Source organism: Perognathus longimembris, chromosome 22 (assembly GCF_023159225.1).
Source record: "Perognathus longimembris pacificus isolate PPM17 chromosome 22, ASM2315922v1, whole genome shotgun sequence".
NCBI lineage: Eukaryota > Metazoa > Chordata > Mammalia > Rodentia > Heteromyidae > Perognathus > Perognathus longimembris.
The window spans coordinates 2526103-2549936 of NC_063182.1; the positions used below are offsets into that span (position 1 = coordinate 2526103).

Here is a 23834-nt window from a genome sequence, read left to right on the forward strand (position 1 = left end):
ATGAAGGTGGACAGGACCTTACTCCTCAGTGCCTTGGCTCTGCTCACTCTCTGTGGTAGGTGGTTTTTCTTTTTAGTACTTCTCAAATCTGCTGGCATTCTTGGATCGTTTGCTTTGCTGAACACACTACAATCTGGAAACCTGACCTGGCTTTGTCTCTGCGATGGCTATCTAGTCTTAGTTCATCTTTCAGTCCACACTAAAGGAACTAAGGTCAGGAGGTGGGGATTTCAGAAGGAAAAGACGAGAAATAATAGAAGGAAAACCACTTAAGTAAGACATGCTTGTGAAGTGGAGGTTTGGCTCTAGGGGAGCCGACTCTCAGGGTTATAGTAGAGAGGAAAAAAATGCTTTTTTAAAAAATACCTTACTAGTTAGTACAAATGCTTATAGCCAATTTCCACAATTGAAATTCTCAGGAGATTCAATGAAACAGACAAAAAACGTGGCTGCCAATTATTTCACATAATGGGCATAGGCTGTCTGATTCTTTTTTTTATTTTTCATCTGCAAGATGTGTGGTGGGAAACTGTTTCACTTGAAAAGATGGCATTACATAAATCCCCAAATGTCAGCAGACAATTGCGAACTGACAAGAGTCGAGATCAGTTTCCTCTGTCATTGGAAATGACTAACGTTTTTAACCTTGTCTTTAATTTAGCAGATTACTATTCTGAGAGCCAAGTCACCACTTTGCTACAAAATGAAAGAATACCATTTGTGGTATTTGTGAAATAGTTACAAGCAGAAGTGTCTTTCCTTCTCCTCAGGCATATTAATTCGTGTAAATTAATACCTGTGGTGAGCACCTGCTTATCAATTTTTAGATTCATATCAACTCTGAAAACCAATGGGAGCCAGGCACCAGTGGCTCACGCCTGTAATCCAAGCCACTGAGGAGGTAGAGATCTGAGCATCATGGTTCAAAGCCATCTCAGGCAGAAAAGTCTGTGAGACGCTTACCTCCAGTTATCCAGCAAAAATCTGTAAGCGAAGCTATGGCAGGCAGCCTTGAGCAAAAGAAAACGAATCCTACACCAACAATGTAAAAGCAAAATAACGGTTCTCTGGTCTCTCGGAGACTGTTGATAGTAAAATCAAACCTGCTCACCGTTTATAGTCCCTCCATTGGGTGTTCTATCTTTACTTTCTTCCCCTCACGTGATGCCGTCGAGCTCCTGCTTGGGGTGGGGGGGGGGGAAATGCAATGTGTATTTGCACTCTTCATAAAGTCAGGAAAGGCCCTCGGACGTGCAATCAGTGGCTGTAATGCAACTGGGGGGAAAGGCCTTAGGGAACGGGTGGAGAGTTGGCAAAAGAACCCCCTTGTTAACATTGCACATGGAAGACGCGATCGCATCAGAAAGAATGGTTGCTGCTGCGAACGGTTCACGACGCCATATATAAATCATCCCTACCTCCATTCTTGAGCCTCGACAAAGATGCTCCGCCTTCACGATTGGGTGAGCAGAAGTCCAGCAGCTGTTTGTCAGAGTGATGGCAAGCATTCAGAGGTTCTTTGCTAGTTGCCTAATCGAAATGATGTCGTGTTTCAATTATCGAGTATTATTTAACTAAGTTAGTATCTTTTTTAAATGATTTGGGGATTTGAACTCAGAGCTTATGATTACTCTAATGGCTTACCAATGAGGCTGGTGTTCTACCTGTGAATCATGTCTTCAGCCCAGCTCTTTGCTGACTTTCTTTGGTTTTTTTTTGTGGGGGTTTTATTTTTAGGATGGCGTCTCACAAAATTTCAAAATTTTCCACCTTGTTTGGTTTCAAACTATGATTGACCAAATCTCAAAAACTTAAATAGCTAGAAATACTCTCATCAGACAGAATCAAATTTTTGTCTTATTGTTTTAAGATGTCTTTAGGAAGGGAGAGAGTGAGGAACAGTCCTAAGTCCTTGAAAGAGGATGAAATTAGGAGGAGGTGGCAAGTGGAAGGTGTCACAAGGAGGCCGCAGTCTTCGTTGTAAACAATGTTCTCCGCTAAACATGAACGTCGCTGTCTTTATCCTGATAGGAGGCAACCTAACCTGTCTGACTTGTGTTTTCTAGGTAATGCTACAGCTGAGTCCCTAGGGAGAAAGGTAAAGAGAAATTTATATATATTTTTTTATTTCTCAGAATAAATCTGTTTGGTCCCACTACAAGTAAAGTCCAGCAGTCACCTTTCAGTGTAGCCTCAGATCAAGAGTCAGAAAGCCAGCTGGGGATATGGCCTAGTGGCAAGAGTGCTTGCCTCCTATACATGAGGCCCTGGGTTCGATTCCCCAGCACCACATATACAGAAAACGGCCAGAAGCGGCGCTGTGGCTCAAGTGGCAGAGTGCTAGCCTTGAGCAAAAGGAAGCCAGGGACAGTGCTCAGGCCCTGAGTCCAAGGCCTAGGACTGACAAAAAAAAAAAAAGAGTCAGAAAGCCAGGGAGGCTAAACCTGTGAGATGTGGCTCTCCCATGCTGCTATCTCTGTGCTGAAGGTCAAGTTCACAAACGCGCGGACACGTTCTGTGCACTTGTCGGCTGCTGTCAAGTGTTTGGGGTAGAAGCCACTTGAAGTCGCTCTTCCTTCTTAAGCTCTCAGGTCTGCTCCACCCCATTTGACCAAATAGCTCTGAGGCTCTCCTGATGACAGAGGTGCAGCTCCGATTCATAAGGTAGAGCGGAATGGTAAACTGAGTTCTTCCTCTGGAAAAATATTTAGGCCTTAAGTTTTCCATGTCTTCCTTTTCTTCTCCCCCAAAGTTAGTGTTAGCAAGGTGGCAGTGGCGAAGGCCTTGAATGCTCAAGAGCATGAACTATGAGAATTACAATGGTAAAGGCAACCCAGAAAAGAAAGCCCATGAGATTATTTCCAGACCACCAGAAAACTAGAAGCTGAGCTGTGGATGATATCGCAGAGCTCTAGCATTGAATAAAAAAGCTAAGGGGCAGCACCCAAGCCCAGAAGCCAAACCCCAGCATAGGTACACATTAAAAAAAAAAAGTATCAATACATTTGGAGGCCAGAAGAAGAAATGGCTCTTTCTGGGGTACATTTATGTCTAGAGAGAGACATCTGATAAAACTCAAATTCACGAGTGAATACATTATTTTACTTGTACCTGTAACGTGTTGTGAAGAGGTTCTATTATCTTTAGTAATACAACCCAGTTGGATCGCTGAGAGACGGTGCCCCACGTTAAAGAGTAGTCTGTGTTTTCAGCCAGGAAGGATAAACGAGTGTGAGCAAAACATATTTGGTGGGAGATGTAGTAGAATGAGGCAATGAAGAGCCAAAGCTCAGGGACTGCAGAGGCTGCCTTTAAGTGCGGGGTCCAGGCATTCCTATTTGTGTGGCTTAGATTTTTTACCACTTTGTACCTCACTTGAGAAAGAGTGTAGTAATGATAATCATGATAATGGTAATATTAAAAGTTTACGCCACAGTTGTGAGCTAGGTCATTTTTTATCGAGGGGTGAGATTTTTGATAATGTTCGTCATTAACGTTCTACATAGATTGAAATGTAAAAGCCTTTGGGACAGTGCACAGTCTGCAGCAGTCATTTGATGACCCAAAGCTTTCCTTGGAGTAGAGGGAGCACAGTGCAAAGACTCCAACCATGACAGACACCCAGGGACTCCGCGTGCTGTAGGAAAGAGCAGTGTGAGGGAACTAGCAGGAGTCGGGACGAGCATGTTCCGCGCAGCACCTGTTCTGAGCTCGTGTAGACTTGAGCCTTATCTAACTGGTCTCCTGAACACCTCCCTCAAGCCTCGCCTCTTAGGGGGTCAGATGGTGTCTTCCCGTCTCACAGAGGACGTGACCGAGATTCAGGGAGGAGCTAACAGACTCCTCGGGCTCACACAGCTTGGGCATAGCAGCAGTCGGCCTTGAGACTCGATTGAATGACTCTTGTAACAGTCAGCGCTAGTCTTGCAGCTCCAGTCCTGTCCCCAATGAAATTAAAGCCATCTCACTATTTTGCTATGAATCCAAAGCGCGGATAGCAGTGGATGATAATGGTGTTCAATGACATTTCAAGGCCAATTGCAATGAAGAAATGATGGGATGCCCCAGGATCTACCAGCCCGTCTGTGGCACTGATGGAGTTACTTATTCCAATGAATGTATGCTATGTGCTGAAAATACGTGAGTACAAACGCTGACTTTTACTATACACTGATATTCCCTGCTTTCAAGCTTTCCCATAGTTTAGGTTTCTAAAGCCACATCCCGAATATCAACAGCACATTTTCTTTTTTTTTTTCTCTCAAATTTTTATTATCAAACTGATGTACAGAGAGGTTAGAGTTTCATACGTTAGGCACTGGATACATTTCTTATACTGTTTGTTACCTTGTCCCTCATACCCCCCTCCCTTCTCCCCCTTTCCCTTCCCCCTCCCCCATGAGTTGTTCAGTTCACTTACACCAAACAGTTTTGCAAGTGTTGCTTTTGTAGTTGTTTGTCTTTTTTTTTTTTTTTTACCCTGTGTCTCTCAATTTTGGTATTCCCTTTCAATTTCCTAGTTCTAATACCAGTATACACGGTTTCCAATATACTCAGATAAGATTACAGAGATAGTGTAGGTACAACCACTGGAAGGTGATACAAGAACATCATCAATAATAGAAGCTACAGATACACATGGGACGTTGAAAGTAGTTACAACTGTGATATAACAATCGTTTCCATAACATGGAGTTCATTTTACTTAGCATCATCTTATGTGTTCATAAGGGTATAGCCATTGGGCTCTTGTGATCCTCTCAACAGCACAATTTCTATTCCCCTCCTTCCCTCTATTTGATAGGATCATGTAATCTTAAAAAAACATCATTGATTTTTTTAAAAAAACTCATACTTTCATATCAATACTTTACATAACTTGAATATTTAAATGCCCATGTACATAAAACAACTTTAAATTTAACAAGTAATTTTTGTGATACAATGATTGTGATTTCCCAAGCCCCCAAATATATAAATGTGTACTATATAGCTATGGACGAATAAAAGTATTTTCTTGCTAGGCACCAGTGGCTCAGGCCTATACTCCTGGCTATTAAGGAGGCTACGAACTGAGGATCACAGTTCAAAGCCAGTCTGGGCAGATAAGTCCTCATGAGACTCTTATATCCAAATAACTACTCAAAAACTGGAAGTGGAGCTGTGGCTCAAAGTGGTAGCGTGCTAGGCCTGAGCAAAAGAGCCCAGGGACAGTGCCCAGGCCCTGAGTTCAAGCCCCATGAGTGACAAATTATATGTGTGTGTGTGTGTGTGTATATGTGTAATTCATGTTCATTCGTAAATATGAGAGCCAAATTAATGAAGTTCTTTTTCCCCCTGAAATGCCCATAATTGGGTGAAGGGAATCAACCGTAAGCATCCAGAGAAATAGATTTCCCACAGGTTTGTCTGTCACTCAACAACTGTATATTTATTATGAAGGGTCATGGGCACACTTTCTCTTATAAGTTGTGGCAGATGCCAACAGAAAAGAATAAGTAAAATAGTATAGAAATAAAACAGAGATGACTATGCCTTTGTATAAAAGGATTCGAGAAAAGATTCGTGAAAAGAATATCATTTTTGAACAAGGTTCTACACCTTGGCAGCGCAGAAAAAGAGTCATAGTGCAGACGACTAAAGTGCAGCACAATCAAAACACGTGGTCTAGAAAGCTCTTGGTTATTCCGGGACTGACTTGATATTGAACACTTGGACTTGGGCTCAAATAACTGTACGTTTCTCTTATTCCACAGGATGACTGTCCTTCTCTCAGGCTGTTTAAAATGGTCTCAGGAGTGTCTTAGAGTTTAGCCAGGGTTGCAAAAAATAAGTCTCCAGAATAAGAGGGCTGGCTAGAGTATCCTGAAGGTTCAAGGACAGAGCCTCCTCTTTCTGATGAAACTGTTTCTCACTTAGAGACCCAGGAAAGGAACTTGCCAACACACGTTCATTTTCTCATGACCTGTGTTGTTGACATTCAGATCAAACATCATTATTCCCATCCAGGAGGAGGAGAGAGTGACAGGACAGCTTAAGTCATGGGAAATTTCCAAGGGCAAAGATCCAAAGGCCTACTATTTAGAGTACAATGCTGGGAAAACACCATCAGAGGCCTGAGCACCTTTACAACCTTCTCGTTCCTGCCCGCTCCTTTTAGGTTTTGAAATCTGTGCAAATGTGAGAGCAACATTGGAATGCCGGAAAATGTAACACGTCTCCCTGTGTTGTTTTTTCCGCAAGAAAATGTAGGTCTAGAGACAAATTTGGTTTTTCTAAGCACAACACATTTCCCTTTTAATGATTTTTTTTTATTGTAAGGGTGATACACAGAGCGGTTACAGTTACATAAGTAAGGTAATGAGTTCATTGCTTGTCAAACATTGTTACCCCTCCCTTTATTTCCTCCCACTTTCCCTCCCCAGACTGCCCTCCCCCACGCAAATTGTAAAGTTCATATCCAACTAGTGTCTTGTGAGGATCACCGTTGCTTTGCTTTGCCCTTTGTCCTTTGTCTCGCCATTTTGTTGTTCCCTTTCCCTTCCCCAATCAGATAAATATATGTACAAGACACAGGGTACCAAAATCAAAAACGGTGACAAGAGGAGATAACCCAAAGGGTGGAAAATGAAGGGAAAAAAAAAAGAAATATCTTCACATTGTACATTAAAAACAAAAAGCCTCTTGTTTCTATATCTTGGAGTTGATTTCAATTAGCATCATCTTATGTGTTCATATGTACATAGCTATTGAGCTATTGTGATCCTCTGCTAGGACTCTCCTAGACGTGTCCTAATTATTACAATGAGGGAAACCATAGAGTCCATGTTTCTTTGGGTCTGGCTCACTTCACTTAATACGATTTTTTCCTAAGTCTTTCCACTTCTTTGTAAATGACAACACAACACATTTCTTACAGTTCTGTATTGCCATTAAAAGCTCTGCACAAATCCACTTCTCAGGAACTAGAGCAAGGCTCTGAGCCTTCGTGTTGGGTTTTGTTGTTAAACAGGGCCCTGCATTTGGTAATCCCTTCAGTTATTAGGTGTCTGCTAAGGATATTCACTCAGGTATTGTTCTATTTCTTCCATGCTTTCTTAGGAAATTTGTACTGGCAAATTCTTTTGTAAATCATCACTGTCCAGAAGGACATTTTGTAATGATAGAAATACTCAGAAAAGTTCACAAGGGAGAGTAGAGGAGGTAGTAAGTTTGATCTGCATCCATGTGTCTGTATACAAGACAAGTCTCTCTCTCTCTTTCTCTCTCTCTCTCTCTCTCTCTCACACACACACACACAGAAAGAGAAATGCTCTCTATCTGTGCTAAAGCATGCCACTCATCACAATACGCAATAAGTGTGGTGAGGGCAACTGAGAAACGAATTTTTGAATATTACTTGGCAGTGGGCAGTGGGCAGTGAGCACACTGAATTACTGTGAAGAGTACAGCCACAGAGAGCAGCTCAGCCCTGTGCTCCATCAGAAGTTTCTGCTGTGTAGGAAAGTGATTTGGAAAACAGGATACCGAGGCGTTAGTGCTTATTAGACAAGAAGCATGTACATTCCATTGCTTCCTGTGTATAACTAATGTGAGCTACAAACAATCTCTTAAATCTGAAGAATTATCAGGGGGCCAGGAGAATGTTCTCTAGTGACAGAGAAGTAGAAGAATGTCTGTAAACCTACTGGTTTATTCCAAGAAAGGATGATCTATCTGGAAACAATCTTAAGAGAAACGATTTCAGGATTCAAGAATATCTGGCTTACAAGAGAAGAAGAAACTGATGTGACAAAGGTGCTATGGGGAGAGGAGAGTGGAAAGGGAGTCTGGAGGGAGGCGAGAGGCTGGGAGACACAAATGATTCCTCTTGTGAGACCTCTCCGATCTGGATCCCCATTTCCCTTCAATGAAATGCCAAACAACTACAAGATGCTGCCGTAGCCAAAGTAGCCACTGAGGCTGGAAACGCGGTAGCGTGGGCCCCAGCTCGCCAAGGGAAAAAGAGGCAGCAGTGGATTTGAGCTTCACATCGCAGACCTAGAGTAACATCCACTCACTCTATAAAGGCCCTAAGGACCTTTTCTCTCCCGATGTATTCTTTGTGAATGTAATAGCAATCCACAAATATCTGTTGAATAAGTGAATGAGACCAATGAGAACAAACTTTAATCCTCCCTATTAAAAAGAAAGCTGATCTTTTTCATTGTCTTTCAGCCAGGTTATTTTTGTTCAGCACAGTTTAAACTGATGGGTTTTTTTTTCAATCTCTTTTGCAGAAAGCGCCAGGTTCCTGTCCGCATTCAAAAATCGGGGCCTTGCTGAGAACCTGGAAGCCAGGCCCCTGTGCTGGCTGGCTGGCCTGATAACTGAATAAACACATGCAAAGATACCTTGTTTCCTCACATGCCTTTTCCTCAATGTCCTATGTCTTTGTACTGGAGACCTAAACAAACCTCCCAAGAGACCGAGGTAGACCAGTTGGTCAATTCTGCTATTTCAGACAAGATTTCCCCCATTGTATTCTTTCCTTCCCTGTCTTCCTTATATGTGGAAGCCTGTGTCTCACAAAACGTGATTACAGAGATCCAATGAGATTAAACGGTTCCGCCTCTGTACCGGGCACCGTGCTGCCCATCTGACAGCAGGACGGTCTAGTCCTCCGGGAGGCCTTGTGGTGGAACAGCTGCTGACGTTCCGGTCAGACAATGTGGCCGACCTCAAGTCCAATGCCACGTCCTGGAAACCACCATCTCCTCCCACGGAGTGCTCCTTCACTGCTGGCTCTCTAGAAACTCTAAATCATATCTTCTTAGGATACCTTTTGATGTTTCTATACAGTGACAGCAAATAAGGTCGAAATAAGGAAATGTCCTGGGGGTGGGGGTTAAAAAATCTAAGGAGCAGGAAGAATGGAGGGGGGGGGAGTGGAGGGGGAGGGAAAAGTGAGAGGGAAAGACACTTGGAAATCTCCCATTTCTGCAAATTGGAAAGATGGAGTGAAGGTTAAGACAGGCTGGGATGTGTCAGGAAGCCTACTAACTACCGTGGGAGCCGATTGTCCTCTACGTGAGAAATAAGACGCGCAAAGCCGTTCTTGCCCTTTGAAACAAAACGCAGCTGCCAGGCGCTGGTTTCTTGTGGTATTTAGAGTGTTCGTGCCTTGAGAGTCGCCTCTGGCCACCAGAGGGGGCTGTGGGCCGCCGAGCCTCCTGACCCAAGCCCAGGCGACCACAGCACGATGGTTCCAGAGATGCTAGAGGACACTTGAAGGGCACCCTGGTGGGGAGGAACTTTTCCATGGTAAAAATAAAAAAAAATAATAATAATAATTTAATCACTGAAGGATATAAACTGTCAGGTCTAATTGGACCATTCTTCACGTTTAGAAGAGAAATACTTGGAGATTACAGGACATAAGACCCAGACCCTGAACTTCTAGCCACTCTGCTGTTTGCCTTGACCATCACAAAGCATAGGAACAGCCAGCCCATGTTTTGTCAAGTTTCAAAAGACATCATTTCAATGCTCCTCTGTAATATGGGGATGGAATAGTGATTTCTTTCTTTGTGTGTGTGTGTGTGTGTGTGTGTGTGTGTGTTTCAATTATATATATATTCTTACTTATTGTCGAAGTGAGGGGCTATGGAGATGGGAATAGCGATTTCTTTCTAACACAACTATCTCAGTGCTTGTCATTGTTTCAAGAGAATCTCTAGAACTGCCTAATCTTCATTTTCTTTCATTGTTTAAATAGTTGCTAAGCGTGTGTGGATAGTAAAATAGCGTTATAAAACAGGGTACTGAAAGTTCTGCATTTCTAGTGCTAGTGACTTTTTCTTAGCCCATAAGCTCAGAAACTACATAGTCTTCCAGAAGAACCAAAGCGTTGTAAAAGCCAGCCCACACGCCTTTGCTGTTGAGCACGGTGATCTGACTTCCCTTCATCAATCATTCCCCCGCGAGTCAATTCAACTACCACCCAGCAGACATCTGTACGTCAAGCGCTGTTCACTGAGTCACTGGGTTTTCGATAATCGCCAGGATTGAAGGCTATTTCCTCTTAGGGATGGATGACTCTGAAGTGGAAGTAGAAACCCTCGTTAACAACAGGAGACAAACACACTGGCAAAACGGCTTTAGCTCGTGTGAAGAACAAGGGGCATCAGAAAAGGACGACGGGGTGTTAAAAATAGACAGATGGCTTGCAGACGCGGTTTCCCACCATCTAAATTTGTCCGGCTTCGTGACACATTCGGTCCAAAGACGGCGGCGGTGGTGACGTTGTTCCAGCAACGCCTCAAGGGTCCGTGCAGGGCAGAGGTGCTGTGAGGAGGCCGCAGCCGTCTGCTGGAGAGGCCCCTGTGCTTGCGGGAAAGGCCAGGCTCCTCCGCAGAGAGCCACCAACCCGCCCGCGTCGGCCGGGTTGCACGGTGACCTTCCCACCCACCCCAAGAGCACGAGGGGAGGACAGAGCGGAGCACAGACGCCCTCCCAGCAGAGCCCACGCGAGCCGCAGGCTCACGGAGTCAAGAGTAGAGGGCGTCACGCTCTAGGGGACAGGTTACATGGCCTCAGGTAACCACGGCGGCAGGGCCTCTCTGCCAACAGGTGCCCTGGTGGCGTCCAGGGTCCTAATCCCAGGCGCACGTGAGAGAAAGCCCAACGGCAACACTAGGTGGGTGAGCAGGCCTGTCTGGAGCAGGATGCGAGGAGAGGCAAAGGTTAAGGCAGAACCCAGCAGGCCACGGTCACAAGTGCGGACGCCGCTGTAGATAACATGAAAAGTAATGGATAGCGTAGGAGGAAATGCGGATGGTATTTTTTTTTTAACCACTAAATGCTTTCCTAGGTACCATGAAGAATAAAGAGTAGATAGAAACAAGACCAGATCAGTAACCATCAGGTTATTCGAATCTATAGATCAAATTTTTGTCTAGTGTATTGATTTTGAGGAGGAGGAAGGATAGGTGAATTGTATTTTTGACATGACAACTATAGGATTGTGACATAGTAAATAGTGCAGGACAAAAGAGAAGAAGAAGAAAGCAAGCCTACAAAGTGTAATAACTCCCAGTCATGTATTTGGGGTTTTTTTTTTCTACTATTTTGAGATAATTCTCAAACTCTGGTGAAACTAGAAAACCTAGGAAGGGAAAGCTGATGTTCTTTATGGTGCCCACCATGACACTGACATCAGCCCCTCAAGCTGCTATGTGAAAAACTCCTATTAAGGGAAGTGGTGGACCACGTTTCTTTAATCCACCCTGGAAAAGAAAACAGAGGGTTTGGGGCATTGGGAATATCTGGCCCGATCTTAAATTCCCCTCGGTAACTAAAAAGGAGCTGAGCATGTATTTTGCGTTTCTATGCCATAGCTCCGCGGTTAAGCATGTCCCTGGTCACCATTTGTGGTTACCTTTGGGTGGATAAGGTGTGTGAGCATCAAATAGTCTTCCGGAAACGGGAGAGGTCACTCTAGATTTGCAGTAAACCAAAGCTCAGGCACAGGGTGTTGAGATCAATCTGGCAGGTAGGTAAGCATAAGTTAAAGCACAGAGTAAAACGCCTCAAGCATTGTGCTGGAATGGCCTGGGTTAAGGCCATGCCCAGAGGAAGGTCAAGGCTGTTTTGAATGTTCTCTTGCCTCATTTCCTCTAGGCTCTATCTAATCCTTTCTGCCAAATTCCAGAAAGGCACTCACTTGAACCGTCTTCTCAATCTCTTCTTTACCTGTCTCCCCTTCTGTTTTCTCAACCTTTCTGTCCAGATTTGTCTGTTGTCCAAGGGCAGCAAATGTAAAGCTGGTACATTTGCCTCTAGAGCAACTAATTTTCAGCGTACATGTCCTTCTTTTGTACACAGACTGTGTATCTACATATATTTTTATATATGTGTGTATGTATGTATGTGTGTGTATATATACACACACATATATGTTGTTTCTGCAAAACTGGACTGGAGTTACTTCTCTTAAGACAGAATTGTACATTGATTTACTGAGAACTACAAGGAGAGAATGATTGATGGGCCGAAGTTTTGACATCACCATACGTTATCCAAAGGAGTTAGCATTCTGTGTCACTATGTCTCTCCCTATATGGAGAAAAGGAAAACTATTTGAGCAGCACAAAAGAGGCATTTATTGAGGAAGCCTCTTCTTCTTTGTTTTGTTTTCATGTTTCTTTATTGCTGGACACTTCAGTTTTGTTTTTTTGTTCTTTTATTGTCAAAGTGTGATACAGAGGGGTTACAGATTCATATGAAAGGCAGTGAGTACATTTCTTGTTCTACTTGCTACCTCCTCCCTCCTTTCCCCCCTCCCCCTTTCCTTCTCACCCCAAGAGTTGTGCAGTTGGTTTACACCAAATAGTGTGAACCATTTGAGGCAGTCTCTTCTATTTTAGTGTCAGTATTAGGTTGCACCTAAACTCATTTTTTTTAATTCCCAAAATTATTAAATAAACAGAAAATTAGTAACTTGCAGTGCTTAGACCAGAGATGAGCATGCATTTGAAACATATGAGGACTTTTCTTTTTTTAATTAAATTAAATTTTAAATTAAATTAAATTTTATTGTAAAGGTGATGTACATAAGGATTACAGTTACATAAGTAAGGTAATGAGTCCCTTTCTTGTTAAACATTGTTACCCCTCCCTCATTTTTCTCCCACCCTCAAATTGTAAAGTTTATTTCCAACACAGTGTCCTGTGAGTATCCTGCTGAATTGGTCCATCCTTTGTCTCACCGTTTTGTTATTCCTCTTCCCTTCCTCAAATCAATGTATATACATGACACAAGGTACCAAAATAAAAAACAATAACAACAGGAGATAAACCAAAGGGGTGGAGGGGGGATGAAAGAAATAACTTCACACCGTGCATTAAAAATACAAACCAAAACAAAACACACACACAAACCTCCTCTTGTATCTATATCCCGGAGTTCATTTCAATTAGCGTTATTCCACATGGCCATATGTACGTAACTACTGAGCTATGGATTTTTCTTTTATCAGAAATATTGATTCTCGGGCCTGCAATATGACTATAAATATGAATGGGAGCGTATGACTAGCAAGCTTTCTTGTGAAGATTTGCACACCATTTTCTGCATGACACTGTGTAACTTGTGTCCTGCCACCAACCTGGCCTCAGGCTTAACTTTGTTCCTCTCATGGCCTCCATTTACTCTGAAGTGAGTCTTGCTTTCATTGCCACTTTCACTGGTAATTCCCTTCTGAAATATGAGATTTCCTTTTGACTCCAGAGAACAAACAGTATTTTTTTTTTATTGCACCACACTTCAGCTCTTTTCCTTTTAGCACAAACAGAAAAATCCCACGGGTAGCAGTGCAAGGAGATTTGTGAGAGGATGGAACATTCAGAATGCGGCTGCTTTCAAATCCCTTCCTATAGAAGAGTAGAGCATTTGGACCAGGCTTTCCTTAGGAACAGTGGCTTCATCCTGGGCATTACGGGATCACAGCAGTAATCCTAGCTAACTTAGCAGGAGGTCAGAGTTGAAGCATTGTGTTTCAGGGCCAGCCCAGGCACAAAAGTCCTCTAGACTCCTTTCCAAAATAACTAGCAAAAGGGGAGACCGAAGACATGGTTTCGACGGCAGAGCAACAACTGAGCGAGAAAGGCGAGCAAGCACTTAAGCCCCGAGTTCAAACCTCAATACTGGAAAGAGAAAAGAAATCATTGTATCGTAAAATTAGTCAACGATGGAGATGGTGACTGGATCGAGCGGGCATTAGGGTAATTAATACCCCCGCCGCTCCGAACCCCATGGGCCTTCCTATCACGTGAGATCCACAGAGTGGGACCTGAGACGTGAAAGGCAGAGAGATCACGTTTCCTTTTCCACCTCCCTGAGCTTCCACTTCACTCATTTGCTCCGGATTCAGATTCGTGTCCACTCGGGCTGCTATAGTGAAATATCACTGGCAATATAAGGCGTGGAGATGTATTTTTCTTGGTTATGGAGGTGATGACGGTCCAGGGACTCCCTCGTCCGCGTCTGTTCCCGAAGTGGTACAGAATTGTGTCCTCACGTGGTGGGAAAGGGATAGGGGAATGACAGACCTCGCTAGCTGCGCACAGTCCCTGTACAAGGACCCCGGTCCGGCCAGGAGGTTTGCTCACAAGGTTAAATTGAATGACATCGATGTCTGGGTTCAGAGTAAGCCTATCGTAGGTGAGTGTTTCCCGGGAGAGGTAGAACAAAAGAAGAGGCAACTTTAATAAATACATTTTAAAGTCATGTTCAGGGACTATCTTTGATTCAAGAAGTCTATACGGGTTAATTCCTTCCAAAGGGGTATGTGCATTAGCTCAGAAGACTGTTTGCAATTACAATCTGGAAGACTTGCAAGCCCCTTACCCAGGAGTGATTGTTCCTCTACTGCAGATCATGCTTCTAGGAGTTTTGTTTTGTTTTTGGTAACAGCGGGGAGTAGCAGGGGAGATAAACAATAGCTACGGCTGATTACAGTGACCCACATTGAATTAGAGGTGTGTATAGTTCGTTTTGGTTTTTGCATAAATGTTTTGACAAAATTGCTCCCCCTAAATGAATAGGGTGGGGGGGAATAACTATAAGACCTGTTCCTTGAAGAAGCTCTGTTCCTAAGAAAATGTCCAGAGTGGCATAGAAATAGGTATTCAGTTTAGATTCAATTCCCCAATCAGCCTTGACTTCTTAGGAGAGTCCTTGGGTCTCAAAGACCACACTGACACATTGCTTAGGGCCTCCAAAGCAAGTTTATGACACATCAGTTTTCCTAGTCCTATCGACATCCCCTCTCTGTTACAAAGAAGAGACGGGAATGGCGTAGCAGGAGGTCTGAAATGAAATCTGGTCTTGCACACTACTTCTCCATGACTCCATCTCTGCTGAGATGCAGAGCCAAAGAAGAACAGCAAATGTGCAAAGGGGGTTGCGTTCTACTTGATTTGTTGGCCGCCCTGATGGTTCGCATACAATAGACGAAAAAAAGAAGAAGAAGAGAAAATCACCCTTTAATATTACTTCTTTTACTGAAACAAAGAGATGTTTCAGGGGCTGGGAAGGCAGCTTAGTGGTAGAGTACTTGCCTAGCATGCGTGAGTCCCTGGTTCGATTCCTCAGCACCACATACACAGAAGTTCCAGACAGAAGTGCTAGAAGTGGCGCTGTGGCTCAAGTGGCAGAGTGCTGGCCTTGAGCAAAAAGAAGCCAGGGACGGTGCTCAGGCCCTGAGTCCAAGCCCCAGGACTGGCAAAAATCAAAAGAGAGAGAGAGAGACGTTTCTTAGACGTTTCTATATAGTAAGATCCTGGAAACCTTCACTCACTGATATTTTCTAATCCCTATGCCTATCTTCTGCCATGGAGCTAACGTCTAGGGAACTCTGGGAGAGGAGAATGACTTCTTTCTCCCTCTCTGGTTGGTGATGGTGCAATACTTGATTCAGAACAAAGCCATTTTGGTAAACGCAGAACAGTTTAGTATATACAAATGCATCTACCTTTCTTCTGAAAGAAAATAAATTCCGCATGATGCTGGTGGTTAAGGTTATCCTCTAAATATTAGATATGAGCAGCCTACAGGAAAGGGATAGAATTACATAGTCCTTAAGTGTCTTTGTTTAATCTAGAGGACTCTGATTTATTATGGCTGACAACACACGAGAGCTGGAGTCTGAGAGAAAATTTGGCAAAGGCAACTGTAATGATGGTGTGTGAGGCTCGCGCTATGACATGATAATTTTCTTCCTTAAATGGCGCAATAGGAAACTTGGGTATGCATTATTCATAGACCAGTCTCTCATGCTAAGAACTGGCTCTTGAAGGCCCTTCCGTGGCGGCAATGACAGACACAGGAACGTCTCAGGAAGCGAGGTCTGTTCTTGGTGTTTACGGCTGAGTCCCAGCGTCAGTGACCATGCATGGCCAAGGACACAGGACGGTTAAGGAATAAGGACATAGTGGGAGTTTGGAATCCCGTTCTTCCTTTCCTGTGATCTATAGACATCAGTACTAAAGCATTTTTGAAAACATCGTGAAAAATAAGAAACATGACAAAAGATGCAAAGTAGTAGTTTCCCAAATTTTGAACAACTAATTTGATCCTAAACTATAGCTATGGAAGTCTATCTCCAACACCATGGGCTTAAAAAGGTAGTACACCGTGCAATTCGCTTATCTACAAATGGATGATATTCTTTCAGGAGACAAACCCTATTAAAATAACCTGCTTATTCCTGAGGGTGACGTTCACAGAGGTCTGATGATGTTCTTGGGAAGGGGAAAATACTCCACATGCATGCAATGGATTTTGTATCTAATAAACTTGAGAAATGAACGTTTTATTTTCTTGAAGTGAAAGATCATAATATTTGATCGCTAGCAGTGGGTCTTCACATTAGTGTTGTTAAGGAAACTTTCTAAGGATTTTAGGGATATGTCTACTAGCAAGAACAAAATATGTAACTTATTTCTTACGGTACCACACAACCTCTTTCAACCAAATGACCTTAAGAATTTCAGTCACTGAAAGATGAATCTCTCTTACTGCAGTATAAATTATGAATTCACTCGCAGAGGGCTCTGAAGGACTAAGGGGCAATGCGCCGTTGCCTCTTAACTACAAATCCACCCTTTAACACTCTGATTTTGCTAATAGGATTTTAAAAAAAAATGCAAGCCCCTGCTGGGTGCTGGCGTTCTATGCCTATAATCCTAACTACTCTGGAGGCTGAGATCTGAGGATCAACGTGCAGAGCCAGTTAGTGGAGGCGGTAAAGTCCCCTGAGCCTCTTCTCTCTAACGAATGACCAGGCAGGGTCAGATGCCCACGCGGGGTTTCCCTCTGCGAGGACCCCAGGCCCCAAGTGTCCGGGAGACTTGGAGGGCTTTCCTTCACCAGCTATTCACGTGCAACTCGGTTTTGTCAGAATAAGACTTCGGCACCAAGAGCAGCCCTGTGCGGGACACACCAAGCTGTCCCATGTTCACACCAATTACTTATGGGTAAGCGACCAATGGCTATAGTCCATGTGTGTTGAACACTTACTGTGTGTGCGTTTCACATTGCGCTCGTGCGTTGTGTATCGCTTCCCATTCCGTTCTCACAATGATTCACAAGGGGTCTGTGATCATTTTCAAGTGATAGATGAAGAAACTTAGGCGGAGGGAGTCAATTATAAACTGTCCCCCCCCCGCCCCCCAATACCTGTATTAAGTGCTGGCGCCCGCAACATAGCTTAGGCGAACGGACTCTAAAGTCTGCGCTCACCACTTCTGATCCCATCAGTAACGGGAGTAGGAGTGAGGCTATTTTCCCTTTGGGGCGGAATGGCAGAAAAGCTGCTAGAAGAGAGCGTGGTGGTGTCAGCCAGGGCAGGCCGCAGCCCCCGTGGTCTCAGCCACCCAGGAGGCCGCGAGGCGAGGACCGCGATTTGAAGCCACAGAGGAGCCTGCCAGACGCTTTATTCCAATTCACCAACAAAAAGCCAATGGGAAGCTGTGGCTCAAGTGGCAGAGCACCAGCTTTGAGCAACAACAACAACCAAAAAACCCTAAGATACACATACACAATACACATGCATACACGCATACACATACACACATACACACATACACACATATACACATACATACATACACACATGCACACATATATGCACACAGACACATGCACACATACATACACATACACACACATGCACACAATACACATATACACACACATGCACACACATACACATGCACACATACACACATGCACATGCACATATACACATACACACATACACATACAATATACACACATATGCCCACATGCACACATACACATGCACATATACACACATACACATACATACACATAGACACATACACATATAGACACATGCACATACTCACATATGCACACACATGCACACCTACACACAGATATACACACATGCACATATACACACATGCACACATACACATGCACACATACACACATGCACGTACACACACGCACATGTACACATATGCACACACATACACATGCACACATACACAGACATACACACATACACACATGCACATATGCACACCTACACACATGCACATATACACACATAGACATACACACATATACACATACACACACGCACGCGCGCCCCACCTTGGAGCTGTCCACCCCCCGGGTGCTGCCGGGAGGTCTCCTCCATTCCCATCTCCCAGAGAGGAAGCGGCGGGGGGGGGGGGAGGGGGGGGGGGCCGGGTGTCCTTGGCGCAGGCCGGGGCGTGCGTGCGTGCGTGCGTGCGCGGGCGCGTGCGCGCGTGCTGGCCGCACGTTGAATATATATATATATATGTGTGTACGTACGTGGGTTGTTTGGGCAGCGCAGGCCCCGCGGCGCGCCATTGGCCGTCGCCATGGCAACCGGCAGCTTCCGCAGCGGGAGGCGGGGCGGCGGCGGCGGCGGGGGCGGGGCCCGGGAGGGGGCGGCGCCTGCGGCCCGGCCCCGCCCCCTCCCTCCCCTCCCCGCCCCTCCCCCGCCCCGCCCCGCCGCCGGCCGCCGCCGCCGCCGGGGCTCGAGCGCCGCTGGGAGGGAGGTGCCCGCCGCGCCCCCGCCGCCCGCCGCCGCCGCCGCGTCCCCGCCGCCGCCCCCCACCCCCCACCCCCCACCCCCGGCGGGCTCGGAGGCCGCGCGCGCCCGGCCGCCAGCAGCATGGACGCGGGGTGCAGCCGCGCCGGCCTCGCCCAGCTCCCCCGGGTCGCAGCACGGTGAGCCGCGGGGGCCCCGGGGGGGCGGGGGGCGGGGGGAGGACAATGACTCCGCTCCCCTCCCCCGCCCCCACCCGCGCGGGCGGGCGGGCGGGCGGGCGGGCGGCCCGGGGATGGGGAGCGGGGGGAGGGCGGGGCCCGCGGGCGGCCCGAGCATCCGTCCCGTCCCGTCCCATCCTCTTCCTCCTCCTCCTCCCCGAGAGCGGCGCCCGGGGTCCGCCGGGGCCGGGGGGGGGGGAGGAGGAGCCGGGGCGCGGGGCGCGGGGCGCGGGGCGCGGGCCGGGCCGGGCCGTGCGCTCCGCGCCGCAGCCTCCGCGGGCCGGGCCCGCCCTGCCCTGCCCTGCCCGCCCCCCTCCCTCCCCGCCCGGGTGGCCGCGAGCCCCGCGTCCCCGCGCCGGGAGGGGGAGGGGGAGGGGGAGGGGGAGGGGGACCCCGTGGCCGGTGCCCAGCTCCCTTCCCCACGCAGAGAGGTGGCCGCGCACGCGCGCGCGCGCACACGCACGGGGCCCACGAGCGCGCGCGGCCCTGAGCGCCGGGCTGGTGTCCCCCCTCCCAGTCCCCCCTCTCCCCGGATCCCCCCTCTCCCCGGATCCCCCCTCTCCGGTCCCCCCTCTCCCCGGTCCCCCCCCTCCTCCGGTCCCCCTCTCCCCGGTCCCCCCTCCTCCGGTCCCCCCTCTCCCCGGTCCCCCCTCCTCCGGTCCCCCCTCTCCCCATCCCCCTCTCCCCCCAGGTCCCCCCTCCCCCCGGGTTCTCCCCTCCCCTGATCACCCCCCTCCCCCGGCCCCCCCCTCCCCGGTCCCCCCTCCCCCATCCCCCCTCCCCCGGTCCCCCCTCCCCCGGTTCCACCTCTCCCCGGATGCCCCCCCTCCCCGGGTCCCCTCCCCCCAGGTTCTCCCCTCCCCTGATCCCCCACCCCCCTGATCCGCCCCCTTCTCCCCTGCCCCCCCCCTCCTTCCCTGGGACCCATCAGGAGCCGCCTGTATCCAAGGCGCTGGGGGGGGGGACCCGAGCCCCCCGCCCTCCCCCCAGCCCCCCCCCCCCCCCCGCCGGGCCGCAGGGCTGTCACCGCCTGACCGACAGCTGCTGCTCCGTGCCGCCCTGCTCGCCCCTTCAGCACCCGGGCACCGTGCGGGTCAGAGCCCCGTCCGTCTGTCCGTCCGTCCATCCCTGCGCGCTCTAGGGGGTCGGGGGGAGCAGGATTGGCCTTGGAAAATGGAGGTGTCCTCGAGTGTCCCGGCCAGCCCCCCCTCCCCAGGACCCCCAAGATGCCACCCGAGGGCCCCAGGCCAAGCTCGCTTACCACCGGGAGGAGGGGGGTGGGGATGCCAGGAAATCCCTCCTCGTGGGTGGACGTCTTCCCCATCCCTTAGGCACACCCGCCCCGTCCACCTCTTCTCCAGTCACACCACTGTCAGCCTTTTGCCACTGACCAGGGGTGGGGTGTGTGTGTGTGTGTGTGTGTGTGTGTGAATATTCCCATCTTGCACTCACCTTCAGACCCTCTGCCCTGGGTCATCACTCTCCTGTGTGGGCCTCGGGGGTAGGATGTCACTTCTCAGTGGATAACTGTCTGCTTGAAGGACCCCTGGTCACCCCTGGTGACTTAACTCCAGATGCCTGTGGCACGCACGTCATGAGCTACACGGAGTCACAACTCTGTGAACTCATGCGCCCCTGTGCCCCGTCGTAACAGAGGTAGGGCAAGAAAGAAGTGCTGGCCTTGGGTGTCATGTCGGAACTTGTATCACGGGTTAGGTCCTGGATTTCTTACTAAAGCTTCAGCTGTGTCTACGGTAAGCGTTGAAAAGTGAAGAGATATAGTATAGGGTTTGACTCTGTGGTGTGCAACAAAAGAGCAACAACAACATCTCGGGGTGTTGTTTGGAGCTCCTCTGTGCTGAGTTCCCCTGTGGATGTGGTTCATGGGCAAAGGAGGTCATCTTGAGAGGTGACGGGTTCCAGACTCGCTGTTCACCATCTGGTTCAGCTATTTGACTGTCTCCGTGGAAGGAGAGTAGGGTGGTTTCGTGGGGAGTAAGGAAAATGGAGGGAGGACGTTGGTTGGTTTCAGGTAAGAGGCTGAGTTTGCCCAGGGCCATTACCCGTTAATGGTGTGTGGTTGGCCCCTAGGCCTGCGCTTCACTGGGCATTAGAGATAGGAAGGGCAGCAGGTCTGCGGGGTAGCGGTGCGGGTCACAGGACGAGCAAACAAGGGAGTGCAGGCTTCGCTTCTGGTGGTCAGAACCTTCCAAAGTGTGACCCCGATGCCAGCCGCGAGGTCACCCTTTCCTAGAGCGCAGGTCTTCTCCAGAGGAAACGGCCACCAGGATGGGCACTGGTCGTTTTAACATTCACGCACTGCTCTGCTTGCCACCGCGAGGCTCCCTGTTGCAGTGGGCTTTGTCAGTGATAGGATCTGGATGGTTTGGGGCAGGACTGATTGATTTTGTGGAATCCTGCCAAGGGGCAGGGATTGACCTGTTCACGTGTCCCCGTTCCTCCGCAACTTTACGGAATACACTGTCCAACTATACTAAAATGACTCCTGCCACATGGTTGACTTTGAAAACTGGAACGTGGTTCCTTCGGGGAGTCTCGATGCACAGTCATTTAAGAGCTACCAAGCTGATGCCAGAAAGAATGAACGGTGTTATGGAGAATATATGCAAATTATTATTCAAATGTGCAGTTTAAATGTGTTGTTTGAGTAAAAGGTATTGAGTACCTAATGCCGACACTCCTGAAAATGTCATTCTTGTTGGAATATGAAAGTTAAAGTTTAACTGCTATGCAAACATTTAGCAAAAGGCGTTTTAATTAAAATACACATCATTTATTTTGCATTATGATAGGATGTTTCCTATTCTTCGGTTGACCTCAGAACACATTTGAATTGTATGTTTATTTTGCAAATCTCCTTCGGTGTAGCATAGAAAATATTTAGAAAGGAAAGCTCCTTTGTTTATTTCCCATTGAATCATAAAACATTGAGGCTTTGTTCCCTAAGGTAGGAGCTTAAAAGAAAATCACATTTATCGTGAAAGTTTCAACGTAAGTAACTTAACCATCAGCTTTAGTTGAAATAAATACACTTAATTTATACTTAGTAGTTTCTCTGAGAAGTCAATTACAACTCCTCTTGTTTACACATCCCACTATCATTTTACCAACTGAAAAGATGTTTTCAAACAGGAGGAATTAATCAATTGACTAACAACTATTTGTAAAGCTCTTATATGATTAGCAGAATTTGCATATGCTATCAACATAGAATTTCCTTGGAGGTTATAAGAATATGCACTTGTAAAAAGTTAATGAAGACACAAAGTCATTATAATTTGTATTGTCAATATACCCACTATTAGTATAATTTTTATAGTTCTCAAAGTAATTTTTTATTCTTTATTTGTTATTTTACATTCTCAGAAGTTACCCTGTCAGTAAAGTTACTATTACATTAAAAAAATGTAAGTGGAAAGAGTTTCAGAGAGACTAGATTTGTCCAAATTAGTGTTTGGTAGTTAGCTATGAGAGACTGCACCTTAGGTCCTATGGCCGAATCTAAAGAAGGTAGATGTTGTATGTGCACACAATGTATGGACACACATATATATGCACACTTAGTAAAGATGTGGCAGAAGGGAAGTGCAGCAGTCTAACTGGTAGATTTTATCTCTAAGATATACTAAATCTGTATGCTATGGCTTGTTTTTACATAGATTTCCATTTGAGTATTTCAGGTATCCTGTTTTCGTTTTTAACCACATTGAACTTAGGTTATCTGTATTAGCAAAGACACAAAAATATTTTGGAATAAAATTTGCTTCTTAGTACTTCAGAAAAAATGTAGAAACGTGGGTGAAAATAACATTTGTGGGATTAATATGCACTTTGGGGCAAAGAGTTGCTTTTATTTTTAATGATATGAAGGTTGGAAGGTAATATTTTATTTTACGCGAAGAACCAAATTAAAATGTCCGTGCATCCTAGCTCTCAAAAACATTATGCTATTTCCTCCCTATTTGTGTTCTTCAGTTCAACAACTTTCTGATATTTTCTTAGATACTTCTCTAGTTTCCTGAAATATCAAAAATCAAATAGCTTTTCCCCAAAATATTCTAATACTTTGGTGTCCTCTATGTTTTTATATTAATGACTTAAGCATACACTTTACCTGTTTGGTAATTCAATCAGTCTTGCCCAGCCAAAGAGCAAATCAAGGCATTTGAATTAGTCACTCTACCTTTGGACAGAGTATTCTTCATAATTAATGCAGTAAAAGTGAGGTGCACCACAGTAAAGATACCCTGTTTAAAATACTATTCAATAGCATAATGAAATTTTATCTTCCAACATTTTTTTTTCACATTTTAAAAGTAACATCTTCATTGTAAGGAAAAGCAAGGAAGATGAAAATCCCCTATACTCCTATCATCGAGAAATCATTACTGCTAACGTTCTGGAATATTTCATTTTCATTTGTTTCATGGAATATTTCGTTTCCCTTTCCTATGTAGAAGCGGAAAGAGAACGCATCTCATAAACGGCCATATTCAAATTAAGCCTTTCATTTTCTATTTGTTAGACATCGTGTCATGTCAACAAACATGCCCATTAAAATTTAAATCTCTATTTGCGTTTTTTAAGTTCGAGCGTGTGTCTCCACTTGGAGAGCTTTGCCGCTTCTGTTTTATATGCCGCTCGTGGTATACGTAGACTTGGCTGGACTTCTAGAAGCTTTAAGCTGGGTGTTCTCGGGGAATAGGACCTCCATTACCCCACCTGACCCCGCGTCTTGGTCATCCCTTGCTGCTGGTAATGAATGATTTCACACACTAAATCAGTGAAATCCCTGGTTGAACTATTGGGAAGTTCACCAGCTATGTGCATCCGCAGCAATTAAAAAATAAAACCGAGGAAAGATTTCTTCCAGATAGGTTTCTTCCCCCTCGTGTGAGGGCGGTGCCCCTCGTGGCTTCGTGGAAGGTGACAGGGTCCCCGGAGTCCCTCGAGACGCGTCTTTGTCCTCGGCGTTTCTCGGGACTTGGCTGTGTTATATTAA

At 46.4% G+C, this 23834-nt stretch overlaps 1 protein-coding gene across 1 annotated transcript; it reads left to right on the forward strand.

The window, feature by feature from the left end:
• On the forward strand, positions 1-8339 carry Spink1 (serine peptidase inhibitor Kazal type 1). The gene is made up of 4 exons (XM_048331631.1): positions 1-55; positions 2067-2098; positions 4034-4140; positions 8280-8339. Exons 1-4 carry the CDS (start codon positions 1-3, stop codon positions 8323-8325), a joined length of 240 nt encoding a protein of 79 aa, XP_048187588.1. The 3' UTR covers positions 8326-8339.
• The last annotated feature ends 15495 nt before the right edge of the window (positions 8340-23834 follow it).

Coding starts and splice junctions, on each gene's coding strand:
- Spink1 (XM_048331631.1), top strand. CDS start 1: ATGAAGGTGGACAGGACCTTACTCCTCAGTGCCTTGGCTCTGCTCACT. Junction 56..2,066: donor GGCTCTGCTCACTCTCTGTG/GTAGGTGGTTTT, acceptor TGTGTTTTCTAG/GTAATGCTACAGCTGAGTCC. Junction 2,099..4,033: donor CTGAGTCCCTAGGGAGAAAG/GTAAAGAGAAAT, acceptor TGACATTTCAAG/GCCAATTGCAATGAAGAAAT.